The 15,891-nt window shown below is 41.0% G+C and overlaps 1 protein-coding gene across 2 annotated transcripts in view; it reads left to right on the forward strand.

Moving 5' to 3' along the window:
* AK5 (adenylate kinase 5) overlaps window positions 1-15,891 on the forward strand; it is a 285,808-nt gene that overhangs the window by 133,376 nt on the left and 136,541 nt on the right. For both annotated transcript variants that reach the window (XM_055140783.1, XM_055140782.1), the window contains exon 7: window positions 7,395-7,485. In XM_055140783.1, coding sequence (XP_054996758.1) covers window positions 7,395-7,485 — 91 coding nt within the window. The remainder of the gene's footprint in view (window positions 1-7,394; window positions 7,486-15,891) is intronic.

Below are 15,891 nucleotides of genomic sequence, written 5' to 3' on the forward strand. Positions count from 1 at the left end.
TAGTACATAGAGGAGACCCTAAAACAGTGAGAAATAATTAGTCCCAAGCAAAATGCTGCTCTCGTCCAGTCTCAGAAATCTTAAAAGCAAAACCTTAAACGGTTGTTTTCAAGTTCCTAAACTGCTTTTCAGATCAAAACTTGAGAATATTTTAGGAACACAAAAAAAATACCAAGCATCCAAACTGGTCATATTGGTAATGTCTGGCATTTAGTAAAAAAAATAAAATCACTAGTAGCACTGTACACTGTCATCCCATTGTTCATCTATTTGCTCAAGTGGGAACCAGTAACATCTCCATTGTGAGATTTGTTGCTACTGTTTTTGGCATGTCAAATATGCCACGGGTAGCTTGCCAGGCTCTGTTGTGCTGGCGGGATACTTGCCGGGCTCTTGGTAGCTTGCTAGGCCCTTTGAGAGGGACAGAGGAATCGAACCCGGGTCGGCCATGTGCAAGGCAAACACCTGTGTAAAAACACAAAAAAGAAAAGGGAGAGGGGGACACCGCACCGCACCAGGCACAGGGCACAGGGCAGCGGTGCTCTATCTCTCCCCCCCTCACGTTCTGTAGTCTCCAGCCACTTCCCCCACCCCGGGGAGGTTGATGGCAATGATGAGGCAGGCGAAGGAAGGAACAGAGCCAAGCTGGTTGGTCCCAATTGCAGTTTACTCCAATCTCCTCTCTATACACTCCCATCTCTCTCTCTGCTTCTTCCTCCCCCATGCTACTTCATTCTCTTTCTCCTCTGGATCTGGATCTGGATCTAGCTTCTCCAGATCTGGCTCTGGAACTCGCCCGCAGCCCACTCTTTCAGCCAAGTTAAATCCCTCAGTATGAGGGGTTGGGGTTTACACATAGGTGTGGTCACCATAATAGGGGTAAAGTTCTTTCCTTCAGGGATGCCTCTTCTAGGACAGATTCTCTTTCAGCAGGACACCCACCCAAGAGCGGAATCCCGTGGGTGTGTTTCTCCTCTCCTTGTCCAACTAATATATAAGCATTCATAATATTAATCATTTTGTGTGGACATAGCAAGAGATGCATTAAGCTTATAGAATTGCTCTCCTGGGGTTATCTCGATCTCAGACTACAGTGCTCAGGCCAGATTAGTCTTTCCTATTCCTAGCAGGGTCCTAGTCTCGTCGTTGCTTTTGGATCATGACATGGCATGTCCATGACAAAGCTCTTAACATGTAGTTAAGCATTAGGCACTTTGGCCAGGCCCATCTCGATGCCAGGGTAGCACATAACTCACCACTTGCCCTGGGTCCGTCCCGTCCCTCATGGGGACCCTGCTTTGGGGGGTGCTAAGAAGTAAGGGCAGCTGAGGCTTAAGTCAAGAAAGCAGATGCCCGGGAGTGAATAATATTTGAAGCCAATTAAATACCATGTTACCAAAGCATACAAAGAACTGTCTTCTTTGTCCATACAAAAAGGACATTGCTTTGGGGCTGGAGCGATAGCACAGCGGGTAGGGCATTTGCCTTGCACGCAGCCGACCCGGGTTCGATTTCCAGCATCCTATATGGTCCCCTGAGCACCGCCAGGGATAATTCCTGAGTGCAGAGCCAGGAGTAAACCCTGTGCATCCCCAGATGTGACCCAAAAAGCAAAAAAAAAAAAAGTGCTTTAAAGTAAACTATTCAAAAGACATAAGGAGAGGAAGGAGAGGAGAGAAAGGCAATATTAACTTACAATACAAGTTCACTGTCCTAGCAAACTCTGACCTTACAAATTAACAGAGTCTGATTAGGGGAAGAGCTGATTAACTAGTAGAAGTGGTTACAGATAAACAAAGGAATGGAAGTGACTCAGGAGCACTTTGATGGGTGTGACTGATATACTTATGCTCCTAGTGGCAAGGGGAACAGGACATACCAATGTAGTCTAGAATTATTTAGTGTACAAATAACCTACCCTCTATGCTAAGATTTATGTACACATACATACTATGTATGTGCATAAATTGAGAATTCTGATCGCTCAATTTGACAAATGCATGTTTATGTGCTAATTGTGTTTGTTTGTTGTAGGGTTTTGGCCATATCTGGTAGCGCTTGGGGGTCACTCCTGGCCCTGTGTTCAGGGTCACTCTCAGCAGTACATTAGGTGCCATAAAATGCTGGGGATCAGTAGCAGACCTCCTATGTGCAAAGCATGCACTCACCCCACTGACTATCTCTCCACCCCTCATATGCCAACGGTGAATACATTACTGCTGTGCATACGTTTTCTTATAATAATGTTTTATACATTTTAAGCAACATGACAAACAATTATACCATGTGACAATTATACTATGAAAGGTTATAAATCAGTTCTTGAAGTGAAAAAGCAGGGTGCTGTAGTTATGCAGTGAAATACGGTGTTTTTGATATTTAAAACTCTGTGACTTTTAAAGAATGGTAAATTCTTTTAACTTAAAATTAAAATTAATTTTAACTTAAAATTTAAAAAATTAACTCCGCAATTTCTATAACTAAACAATAACCCACCCAAAAAAATTGAATAGGCAAATGATACAAATAAACATTTTTCCAAAGAAGCTATATTAATGGCTAACAAGCTTTTAACAAAATGTTCAACCTCACTAATGGCTAAGAAAAATTCAATCAAAATCACCAGGAAATATTGTCTCATACCCAAAATAACAACTGCTATTTTTTAAAAGACAAGAAATGGTTTGTGTTGGAGTCAATATAGGGGGGAATAAAACCTTCTACACTGTCGGCAGGAATACAAATTAGTGCATTTATTCAATATAAATTTAGTTACATAAATAATGAAACACAGTATGGCATATCCCCAGAAAATGAGATCAGAACTACTGTATGATCCTGCTATTCTACTTTTGAGCATTTATCCAAATAATACAAAATCCTAGTTTAAAAAGATAATACAAAAAGCCAGTTTAAAAAGATAAAAGACCCTATTGGTTCATTGCAGCAAATATCTCTAGCAGTCAAGATATGTAAACAACCCCAGTGCCTAACTATGTATGTTTAAAGAAGTAATGGCTTAAGTATATATACAAAAATATATTATGCAAGCATAAAAATATCTAAAGTCTGTAAATTTTGTCAAATATAAATCTTTTGTATTTAGGCCCAAGGGCCCTAAAACATACCAGAGAAAAGATATTTGCATTCCTATGTTCCTTGCAGCACTATTCACAATAGCAAAAATCTGGAGACAACCCAAGTGTCTAAGAAGAGATGACTGGACAAAGAAACTATAGTTTATATGCATAATAGAATATTATTTAGTCATAAGAAATATAAAATCATACAATTTCCTGCTACATAGATGTATCTGGAGAGTATCATGCTGAGTGAAGTTAGAAAGAGACTCACACAGAATTATTTTTTTCATATTTGGGACATAAAGAAAAATAGAATAAATGCCCAAAAATTTTAAAAAAATGCCCAAAGGCAACAAAAACAAACAACATAAAAAATGTTCTTCAGTAGGAAAATTGCCACTTGTCAGGGGGTGGGAATGGGGTGAGAGATAAGTCAGAGAAAGGAACACTATGGCAACGGAGGAGGGAAGTATTTCAACCAGGAGGAGGAGAAGGAGGAGGAGGAGGGGTTGAAAGGTAGTAAGGTATTATGCATGAAACCCAACTGGCAACAGTACTGTAAACCACTGAATTCCAAAAATCAGTGAGAAAAAAAGTGCTTCTCTAGATACTGGGGACATTGGTGGTGGAAAAATGTACTCTGGGAGAGGGATGGGTGTTCGATCATTGTGTGACTGAAACTAAAACATGAAAGCTTTGTAACTGTAGCTCATGGCGATTCAATAAAAAATATTTTTTTAATTTAAAAAAAAGGAAAAAGTGCTTCTCACAGAAGCAGGTGAATGGGTGGGAGGGAAATCAGATGGAGGAGACATTAGTGGAGAGAAGTGGACACTGGTGAAGGGATCGATGTTGAAACATTGTATTCCTGAAACCCAATCATGAATAAATTTATAGATCACAGTGACATAATAAAATTTTTGTGTGGGGTCTTCACCCAGCAGTGCTCAGGGATCACTCTTGGCAGTACTCAGAGGACCAAATGGGGTGCTGTGGGTTGAATTTGGGTTGGCCATGTGCAGGGCAAATGCCTTATGCACCCTTCTATCACTGCAGCCACATAAAAATGTTTTAATTAAAATAAATCTCAGGGCTGGAGTGCTAGTACCACTGTTAGGGTTCTTACCTAGTATGCAGCTGACCCAAACTCCATCCCCAACACTCCATATGGTCTCCCGAGGCTTTCAGCAGCGATCCCTGGGCACAGAGCCAACTCTATGTCCTGATCACTGCTAGGTATGACACCCAAAACAGAAAAATAAATAGAACAGAGCAAAATAAATGTATTTATAGATTAAATCTATATGTACTATCTATAATATCTACTATGGCAGCTAATATTTGGTTTGGTGAATTGTTCTTTTTTTAGCAATAAATTATAAAATCTTTCCCCAGTCATTTATCTTTTTGCATTGTTTATTTTATTTCTTATGATGATGACATTGGTTTGCAAGTGGGCCAGTGGTACACATTTTAATGTTCTAAGATCTACCCATCAGCAAATTCCAAATGCAGTCCACCGCATTCCACTGGACCCTTTCAATCCACTCTGCATTGTGGCAACCTCAGTTCCGTGGACAGTCACAGAATATTTGTTTTTGCTGTATATCATCTATTCTCTTGTCTTGTTTCTTTGTATATTACTTATAAGTGTGATCATCTGAGAGAATAATGATAGTCCTATTTTTTTTTTGGCTTTTTGGGTCACACCTGGCGATGCACAGGGGTTACTCCTGGCTCTGCACTCAGGAATTACCCCTGGCTGTGCTCAGGGGACCATATGGGATGCTGGGATTTGAACCCGGGTCGGCCGCGTGCAAGGCAAACGCCCTACCCGCTGTGCTATCTCTCCAGCCCCAATAGTCCTATTTTTAACCTAAAAAAATAATCTCTCCTATTTCCCCAGTAGACTGAAATAGCAGTTTAAATTCCCTCCAATAGTGAAAGAGGTTTCTTCTTTTTGTCCACATTCTCAGCTGCACTTCCTTTTTTAATATAGGTCCTTCTTGTGGGCTGGAAATATAGTACAGGAGATATAGGAGGTAAAGGAAAAAAATAACAGTTAGTCATGATACATGTTCTTTTCCATTTACTGCTCAATTTTGTTCTCTAAGATTTTGAGGTTCTTTGACATCTATTTTCATCAGGGATATTGCCCTGAAGTTTCTTTCTTGGTGATTCCTCTCTGGTTTGGGGATCAGGGTATTGTTGGCATCAGAGAAACTGAAAGATTTCCTGTTTCTTTAATTTTTCAGTAAAGGTTGAATAGTACATCACCTTTAAAGGTTTTTCTTTTTCTTTTTTTTGAACTTGGCATTTTAAAAAATTTTATTGATTCACTGTGAGATATAGTTATAAGCTTTCATGTCTGAATTACAATCACACAATGATCAAACACCCATCCCTCCACAAGTGTACATTCCCCACCACCAATATCCCCGTTATACCCCCACCTTTCTCACCCTCCCCCTGCCTCCGTGGCAGACAATATTCCCCATACGCTCTCTCTACTTTTGGGCATTATGGTTTGCAATGCAGATACTGCGAGGTTATCATGTTTGGTCCTTTATCTACTTTTGGCACACATCTCCCATCCCGACCAATTCCTCCAACCATCATTTTCTTAGTGACCCCTTCTCTCTTACAGCTGTCCTCTCATGAGGCAGGCTTCCAACTATGGAGCAATCTTCCTGACCCTTACATATAGAAATTGAGCTTCCATATGACCCCGCAATACCACTTCTGGGAACATACCCTGAGGCTGCAGAAAAAGCACAGTAGAAATGACATCTGTACCTATATGTTCATTGCGGCACTGTTCACAATAGCCAAAATCTGGAAACAATCCAGGTGCCCAAGAACAGATGACTGGTTAAAGAAACTTTGGTACATCTACACAAAGGTTTTTCTTTTTTAACCCCTTTTTATTTATCTTTGAAGTTAGAAATCACTAATAAAAGCAGGAGACCTGGGCTTTTGTTTTGAGGGAGATTTTTGATAACTGTTTATTTCTTTGCTTGTAATTAGCCTTGTTTAGGTTTTCTGTTACCTTCAAATTTGGAGTTGGAACACTGTACAATTCCAAAAATTCATCTGTTTCTTCAAGGTTCTCTAACTTAGAGACATAAAATTGTTCTCAGCAATCTCTCATGACGTTTTGCCTCTCTGTGACATCAGCTGTCACTTTTATTTCTGGTCTTCTTAGTTTAGTCTCTAGTTGTTTAGAGCTATATATTTTCATTCTTTCTTAATTTAAATAAAACCTCAGAGGGGTTGGAGAGATTATACAGGGGTTAGGTGCTTGACTTGTATAGAACTGAATCAAATCCTCAGTACCACATAAGGTTCCCCTGAGTACCTCCAGGAGTGTCCTCAGAGTATGGAGCCATGATCAAAAATAATAATGATGATGATGATGATGATAACCTAAGAGCTGAAAAGTGCAAGGTAGATTTCAGTTATTTTTTCAAGGCTTATTTTTATAAAAATTTACAAATAATTAATTAAGGAAATTCTACCTGCATTTGGAGTGGGGAGTGCTACTCCTGTTGATGTGCAGCCGACCAGATTGGATGGTTTAATGCTCAGCTGGGGACCACCACAATATTCCCTACCCTCTGCAGTGCCTAGAAAGTCATGTGTTGCTGGATACTGGGCATTAAACCCAGGGCTCCATGCACCCAGGATTCATTTGCTCTGAGTCTTCGAGCTATCGCCCCAGCCCTCTACATGGTCTGTTTGTTTATTCTATTAATCATAAGTGACTTTGCACTTTGGTTTTGGGGCCATTCCCATTGGAGCTCAGGGCTTACTCCTGGCTCTGCACTCAGTAATTACTCCTGTCAGGACCATATAGGATGCCAGGGATCGAACCCAGTTTGGCCATATGAAAGGCACTTGTGCTTCACCTGCTATAAAATCACTCCAGCCCCAGTGACTTTACAGTAATCATCAATACTTTTCTCAATTTGATACAAGGTATAGGCTTTTTTTGGGCTTTTTTTTTGGTGGGGGGGTTCACACACGGCAATGCACAGGGTTCACTCCTGGCTCTCACAGCAGGTAGGGCGTTTGCCTTGCACGCGGCTGACCCAGCATCCCATATGGTCCCCTGAGCACCGCCAGGGGTAATTCCTGAGGTATAGGCTTTTGAATCCTCTAATTGTCTGTTTAAAGATTCAAAAGGTTCATTTCTATTGTCCTGCTATCCTCATGAGAGATAGGGTTGTGTGGCATATTCTCATTCTACTTTGAAACGAACTAGTTTCTATTATTTCATGTTTCTAACTTGTCTGTTCTGATTTTCCCCAGTTTGATGCTGACCGTGATGAGGATGAAGTGTTCTATGACATCAGTGTGGCAGTTGACAGCAAGTTATTTCCAAACAAAGAGGCTGCTGCAGGTAAGTCCCTGAGTCCATGGACATTGGGACCTACATTCTGATCCCCCGCCAACTGTCTGCAGCTTTGTAGTAATGGAACTCAACAAACTGCTATAAGGTTTGAAGACCTGAAGAGTGACCAAGGTTCATACCTTCAAGTTAAAAATTAAGATCACTGTATCACTGTCATCCTGTTGCTCGTGGATTTACTCAAGCGGGCACCAGTAACGTCTCATTGTGAACTTGTTACTGTTTGGGGCATATCAAATACATCATGGGTAGCTTGCCAGGCTCTGCGGAGCAGGCGAAATACACTCTGTAGCTTGCCAGGCTCTCCAAGAGGGGCGGAGGAATTGAACCCAGGTCAGCCTCGAACAAGGCAAACGCCCTACCTACTATGCTATCGCTCCAGGGCTGCAGCGAAAAATAAAGATGCCAAGGAATATTCCATTATACTCGACCATTAAAAAAAAAAGATAAAGTAATGCAGTTTGCTGCTGCATAGAAGGATCTGGAAAATATCGTGCTGAGTGAAGTTAGTCAGAGAGACCGACATAGAATGATGTCTCATATACAGATTATAATGAAACAGAATGAGGGAATAATGAATACCCAAAGATAATGGAAACAACAGGAAAACTGGTAATCAGCAGGAAACACACCACCTGAGGGGACTGGGAGATAGGACAGGGTGGAGCATGGCTATTGTGGAGGGAAGATCAGGCTGGAATAGCAGGTGTGAGGAAAGGTGGTAAAGTGAAACCCCAGAGGCAACAGTACAGTAAACCACAATGCAAGTACATACATTTTCCCCTTTTAAAAAAAATTTTTTTTGAATCACCATGAGATACACAGTTACAAAGCTGTAACTTACATATTTTTTAAAAAGTGCTCCTGGTAGAGGCATTCTGGTGGGTGGGAGGCAAAAGGGGATAGGAAGAGATTGTTGGAGGGGAGTGGGTACTGGTAGAGGGGTAGGTCTTGAAAAAAATGTATGCCGGAACCCAAATCATGAATAACTTTATAATTTCACAGTGACTAATAGAAAAAGAAAACTAAAGATGCAAGAAAAATAGAAAAGAACTATGCATCTGGCCCTTTCTTCCTGTCACTGCACAGGTAACAGCATTTAGTCACTATGTGGCTCACGACCTATGTTGTGGTCATGAACCGGGGAAGAAAATAGAATCTGGGCTATTCTTCATGTAACAATTAAAAATTACAGTTTCCCCAGGACTTCCCGACTCATAAGTGATTTCCCATACACACATGTCCCCTGGTGCATAGGCCGTGTCTGTCCCAGTTTTCCCCATTCATTCTTGCCTAGAAATTTGAGTTAGTGTAAGTAATGCTGGTAATTGCTCCAGTTCTGTGGGACATACTCAAGTTCTTGACCCTTCTTCTCTTTCACTCTGACTGTGGGTCAACTCATTCTCCCTCGTGTTTTTGACTTGTAGAACCAGGCTTTGTTCCATTCCTGACTATTCTCCTTATTTGTGTCCTCAATGAGGAAAGACCAAAAGTTCTTGGCTGTAGAGAAAAAAGGATAAGCACTTAAACTTTGATGCCAAATTGCAGCCCATTCCTTGCCGTTTGAAGAAAGGCAGAAAAGAAAGGTACAGATTTCTGGACAGAGCCAGAGAACCCAGATGACTGGTGTCCACTCATCTGCCTTGGCTGTTGTCGAGAAGGTTGGGCTATTTAATAAGCTTGTAAGATTATTTAAACAAAGCTATTGCTGCTTGCTCTGAAAAAGAGCTGATAGATATACTTTTAAAGTTAATGTTTAGTTTAGGACATTTATTTTGACTTCCAGCAAAATGCCTTGCTTCTCAATGTCCTTGGTTTCCTAAAGTCAAGTGGAGATGCTGATTCAGTTGCTCCTCTTTAGAATCCCTCCCCAACTTTGTGAGTGTCTAGAGGCATCATCCAAGGTTCCCATGTCCTGCGGTAATACTTCTATGCTGGTTTATGTACTAGTTAGCAAGCGACATAGGTGCAGTGACCTTGTACTCTCTGTGATAGTGTCCAGTCCTAGACTGCAGCAGAGGTCTCCTAGGGTTGACGCTTTCTTTTTGGAACCCAAGCTTATGAACAAAAGACTTTCCTTAGAACCCCAACTCCCACTAGCTTCCCCTGAGACCCTGGGAAACTGTGTTCTGCTTCAGGCCTAAAATAAATCTGTCCTAATACAAATGAATAAACTAAAAAAGACATACTTAAAGTTTTAGACTCTAAGACCCAATGAGTGATTACTAGAAGAGAAAGAGGAAGGTTGGGTGGGTAAATCAGGTAAAAGGGGACCATGATGAAGGATGAAATTGGACTTTTTAAAGTCGTAGACTGAATGTAGTGTATAAACATGGTGATTTTCAGTGACGCATGTCTGCAGCATTTATAATGTTAAAATGCACTCTCTGCAAAAAAATATTTAGGAGAAAACAACAAGCACATAAGCCTCTTCTGTTTGTGAGAACCCCCAGGAAGGGAAGTGAGCCAGAGAACTGTGGTAACCTAGAAGTACATGATTCCTTCCCTCCTGGGGCAGCCTCTTCACTGCTCTGCACTATTGCACCCATTCTCCCTCTTTCAAGGTAACCCAGAAACCTGCCTTTTTGGTTGAAATCTCTTGGCTTGTTGATGTTGATGACCGACCTAGTTCAACAAGTCCATCCATGGCACCGTTAGACTCTGGATTTATCCCTTCAGTCTTTTCTTCACTCTCAATCCTAGTCTTTGCAGAACCTCAGTTTTCCTGGTTGGCTGCCATATATCTCCACATGAGTAGGTTTCAGTGTTTCTGAGTTTAATAAAAATTATATACATATATTTTTAATTTTATTAAATCACCGTGAGATAGTTACAAGCTTTCATGTTTGGGTTACAATCACACAATGATCAAATACCCATTCCTCCACCAGTGCACATTCCCCACCACCAATATCCCTGGTTTATCCCTCCCATCCCACCCTGTCCCTGCCTCAGTGGCAGACAATATTCCCCATACTCCCTCTCTCTCCTTCTGGGCATTATGGCTTGCAACACAGACACTGAGAGGTCATCATGTTTGGTCCATTATATATTTTTATTTGAGGTGCCTCACCCAGTGGTGCCCAGGACTTCCTCAGAGATCACTCCTGGTGAGCTCAGGGGACCATGTGTGGTGCCAGGTTGGCAAGACAAGCACATTAACCCCTGTACTCTCACTCTGGCCCCCAAAATTGTGTATATCTAATCTGTATGAAATGATGATCTGATACATATAGTGAAATGATAGCTACAGTCCACTTTCTCTACACAGAGTTACCATTTTCCTGTGGCTGATGAAAGAACACTTGAAGTATATTGTAAGTTATTTCCAGTAACCAGTACAGCATTCGAGTTTTCATGTTACCTTAGATCCTGCATAGTTACATTATGTATTCCCCAATCAGTATTTTTCCATTTCCTTACTTCTGTACCCTTAGTAAACTACCTCTCTACTCTGTTTCTTTGCATTTGACTTTTTGAGATTCTACATATAAAAGCATGCAGTTTGGCTCCTTTATGAAAGCTAGGCGAAAATGTTCCTGACCCTGTGACTCATACTCATCGGTCCTGAGTAAACCATGGAAGTCCAGTCCTTTGTTCTTACTGGTTGAAGGCTTTGTCATTCCTTGCAGGCCTTTTCCCCTCTTTTCTGGCTTCTCCCGGCTGTCGTGTACCCAGGGTCTTTGGTGGGAATCTCACAGAATGAAGCTCTGATCACACTGTATCATCAATAAATAAATAAATTATACAGAGCAGAATTTTCTGTGACTTTTCTGCCCGCTAAGTTGCAGTGCTCTTAACATGGTAGGAAAAAACCCTTATCTTAATTTTCCTATAGTGGTCCCATCCTGGCACTGCTTCCTCCTCCCCATCACTTGCTTTCCCCAGTTCCTTGAGAACTTCTTACTTCTGGTTATTTGCATAGTTTACTCAAAGTCCCTATGTCTCTCCCTGTCCAGCAGATTGTACTTTATATGTGATTTCCTCAAAGATTTCCCCAGACCGCAGTGCAGGTACCTGCAAGAAAACCCACGCATTGCCTTTGGAATTTTATCTCAGTTGTGATTATATAATTTGTTTTTGATTGGCAATAATCTGTTTTGCCTTATTACATTGTAAGACTTCGCAAGGGAATGGGGTGGCGGGGAGAGAGACAGAGAGCACTGGCATTCAGGCGTTTCTTGTCCAGTGCACCCATCCCAGCTGGGTATGCTGCCACAGAGCTGTGTCATGTTTTCTTGAACTCCAAATCAGAACGTGCACTGGCTTGCTACCATGCCATAGAGTATCATTTCTTAGAACCTCTGTATTTGGGGGTTCTAGCTACAATGTCACCTGTCGCTAGAGTTCTCCATAGCAGAGCTTCTGCCTGCATCACTCATCCACTTTGTGCTTCAATTTCCTCATCTCTAAAGTGAGGTCAAAAATGAAACCTAACTCTTAATTACTGTAAAGAGTAAATGACTTTTTTTTAATTGAGTCACCGTGAGTTACAAAGCTAATCATGGTCAGGTTTCAGGCATACAGTGTTCTAACACCCATCCCTCTACCATTGTACATTTCCCGCCAACAATGTCCCCAGTTTCCCTCCCAAGACCCTCCCCTCAGCCTGTCTCTATGGCAGGCACTTTCCTTCTTTCTCTCTCTCTGTCTCTGTAAGAGTAAATGACCCACGTGTATCAAATATGTGGCTGTCAGCACTGAAAAAATTCTATATAAGTTAGTGTCTTTGCTTTGAAAAGTCATGGGTCCTTATACAACGCAAACCAACCCCTCCCCCACCCCCCTTTTTTCCTCTCCCTCTTCCTCTTTTCCCTGCCCCTATTGTGGAGTCACTAAATATCCATCTCTTTCATTCTCACCCACAGTCCACCCAAACCCTAGTCCCTCACACTTACCTTCTGGACCCCAGTGCATCAGGATGCTTTCAGCAAATAAAATAGTTCTTTGAAGAAGAAACGATCTCTTTAAAGAAATTCTCATGCAAGCTGTAACTAACATCTTTCACATATATTAGAATTAGGACTAGATCCTCCGTGCCTGGTGTCCAAGGCACTTAGGAGGTATTTAACATTATACAGTGAATGTGTTAGGGCAACTTCTGAAAAATTAAATTTAAATGTCTATTTATTGTTTTTGGTTTTTTTTTTTTTTTAGTCATTCTGCTTATCTAGCAAATGTATACTTCTGAAAAGTTCTGTTCTTGGGACTGGAGCGATAGTACAGCAATCTTGCATGCACTCGACCTGGGTTCAATTCCCAGCATCCCATATGGTCCCCTGAGTACCGCCAGGAGTAATTTCTGAGTGTAAAGTCAGGAGTAACTCCTGTGCATCGCCAGGTGTGGCCCAAAAAGAACAACAACAACAACAAAAGTTCTGTTCTTACATTCAGAGATGAGAAAAATTTTCCACCTAAAATTGCTCACTGTTGAGTTAAAGAGACAGAAGTGGGGGTAAGGGAGGATAAGGGTAAGGAACAGGCTCTTCAGTCCTCAGACAGGCAAATGAATGAAATAATAGAGTAGGCTTGTCTGCAGGTTCCCTTACTGCCTACAAACCCCGACTGTGTGGAGAACCCCTTTATTTAGTACTCAAACTGGAAGGAGGGCCTTCTTAAAACTTTAGATTGGAGTCCACTAGGAGAGAAAAGCTCAGTAATAGCGTCCCAGACAATGATGTGGCTGACTTCTGGGTTTCTTTATTCCCACTTAAATTTAAAGAAGCAATCTAAAATCATATTTCCAAAGACCAGTCTATGTCTAATGCTGGCGACACTGAGTGTTCCCTGCTGCGGTTCTATTTCAGCACGCGCCTTTGTCTGCTCGCTGAGAAAGAATGTTTTTATTTTTTTTATTTTATTTTTTTTTGAAAGAATGTTTTTAAATCTGAAAGGAAATTGAGAAATTTAAGACAAGGGAACATGAAAGCCATACTGTCACTTTTTCAAATTTTTTTTTATTTTGCTGTTTATTTTGCTTTTTTTTTTTTTATTTGTTTCCGTAACAAGATCACTGTGGTTGTTTTCTGTATTGAATCACCAAGTTAATAAAGGCAAAAATATGTACATATATCATTATTTACACCCCCAGTTTTGTATGTCAAACCTTCAATTATTATTAAAGGTCTCATTTTCAGCAAACCAAGCAACCAGTGCTAAAAGAAAATGAAAGCGATTCAATCATTATCTGAGCTGATAATGATATCTTTTGTCTACTGCCTCCTATGATATATTAGTACTGTTGCCAAGAGCAACAACATCAAGAAATTCCATCCCTTAATGAAAAAATAAAATTTCTGCTAAAAGCACTTTATTAGGAAAGTCAATTTATTCTTCCATATAAACATGAATCATTTTTTTCTTTCTGATAAAGAATCTCTTCATTCTATTATTGCTGAACATATTTTTCTAACAATTTTTTCATGATTTGAAAAATTAATGTGGAATCTCAGTTAACTGGGTTGTTCAAGAACCCTTCACATTGTACTTTTTTCATGAGAGAAAAGTTTTTAATTAAATCAAATAAGCAGGGCCCAGAAACTCAAGCAACTCTATGTTTAATAAGCCTTTGTGTTCAGACCGCACTCTCACTTCACAGGAATCACTCTGAATACAGATGAGATGAAGTATCGTTTTAATCGCTGTACCTTTGATCGCTTCCAGTAGCCAGCAGAGGATAATATGCATATTGTGGAAATAATGAAAGCTAAATAAAATAGGCTTTGCCTTTAATGATGCCTTCAATAACAGCTGCCATGATTGTCACAGGCTGGAGTGACACTTCTTGATTCCACTTCTCCTTGTTCCATTCTGCAGCTACCCCATGACCCACCTCATCATCAGCCATTCATCATTTCTCATTTTCTCCAAATGTCGCAGAGGCACCACACCCCTCCCGGCTTCTCCTGTAGAGTGCCATAATGAGAGACCCAGCGCACAAAGCCACTTAGACAGCTTTTGCTTAGAATTGCGAGTCAGCTGGATGTGTTAGGGGAAAGAGAGCAACAATTTCTGTCTTTGATCTCCCTCACTTTCTCTATGATCTTGGCGTAAAATTATTTTACTTCTCCACACCTCTCTTTCCTTTTTCTTTTTTTTCTTTTTTTTTTTTGCTAAAATTGGGTGGCAGGATTCTCTGAAATACCATTTTACAGTGCCCGTGATCTTATAATGGAAAAATAAACCTTTTACATCTGATGTCGTGACTGCCTCATAACACCTAACTGCAGACTGATCTTCACACAGAACCATGAGACTGTCAAGTATTTTTGGCCTCAAGATATACCTTATAAGTTTTCAGGGTGTTCTTTAAAGAAGGGACCATGAGCCCCAGAGCCACCTTGGCAACATTAAACCACCCAGGCTGGACAGTTCAGTGTTTCAGCCCCGCCCTGCAATGTTACTCTGACCCAGGCGTGCTGGGGGCCATCAGTGCTACCTGTGGTGATACTGGGGAAGGAGGTGCAGGGTGGATGCTGGGGATGATGATGGACAGGAGGGGCCATGAGGTGCCAAGAATTGAACTGGGGCCCTTGTGGATACAAGGCATGTGCTCCAGTCCTTTGAAATGAATCACTGAGCAAAATTTGTATTTGAAGGATACCCAAAGTACAGATTTTTAAAAGTATGTCACTGCCCCACTGCTTTAGATAAGTTATATATGATATGAAACTTTGCATATCACCTCTCTAATCTCATGCTAACAGTGTATGACAGTCTTCCAAACTCCATTCTAGCAACTACTTTATTATATATATATGTATATATATAAATATATGTTACTGTGAGACTTATATACAAGTCTCACAATGGAGACGTTACTGGTCCCCACTTGAGCAAATCAATGAGCCATGGGACGACAGTAACAGTGATATGTGTGTGTGTGTTTGTGTGTGTAGCACTGTAGCACTGTCGTCCCGTTGTTCATCGATTTTCTCAAGCGGGCACCAGTAATGTCTCCATTGTGAGACTTGTTGTTACAGTTTTTGGCATATCAAATATGCCACAGAGAGCTTGCCAAACTCTGCCGTGAGGGCAGGATACTCTCAGTAGTTTGCCGGGCTCTCCAAGAGGGCTGGAAGAATCAAACCCGGGTCAGCCGCATGCAAGGCAAATGCCCTCTTCGCTATATATATATATATATTCTTTGTCTGTTTGTTTTTTAGGGATCAAACCCAGGGTCTCACATGTGCAAAGCAAGTGTTTAGCTACTGAGCTATATCCCCGGCCTGCAGCCACTTTATTAACAGTGCAGTTTGGCAAGGGAGTTCTGACACTGTGACTGGTCACACAGATTTGAGCTTTACATGGCTAATCTGTGTTTTAGTTACTTTTCCAGAATGGTTTGGTAGGTCACGGGTCTATAGCACTGTAGCACTGTAGTCCCATTGTTCATCG

Source organism: Sorex araneus, chromosome 5, assembly GCF_027595985.1.
Source record: "Sorex araneus isolate mSorAra2 chromosome 5, mSorAra2.pri, whole genome shotgun sequence".
NCBI lineage: Eukaryota > Metazoa > Chordata > Mammalia > Eulipotyphla > Soricidae > Sorex > Sorex araneus.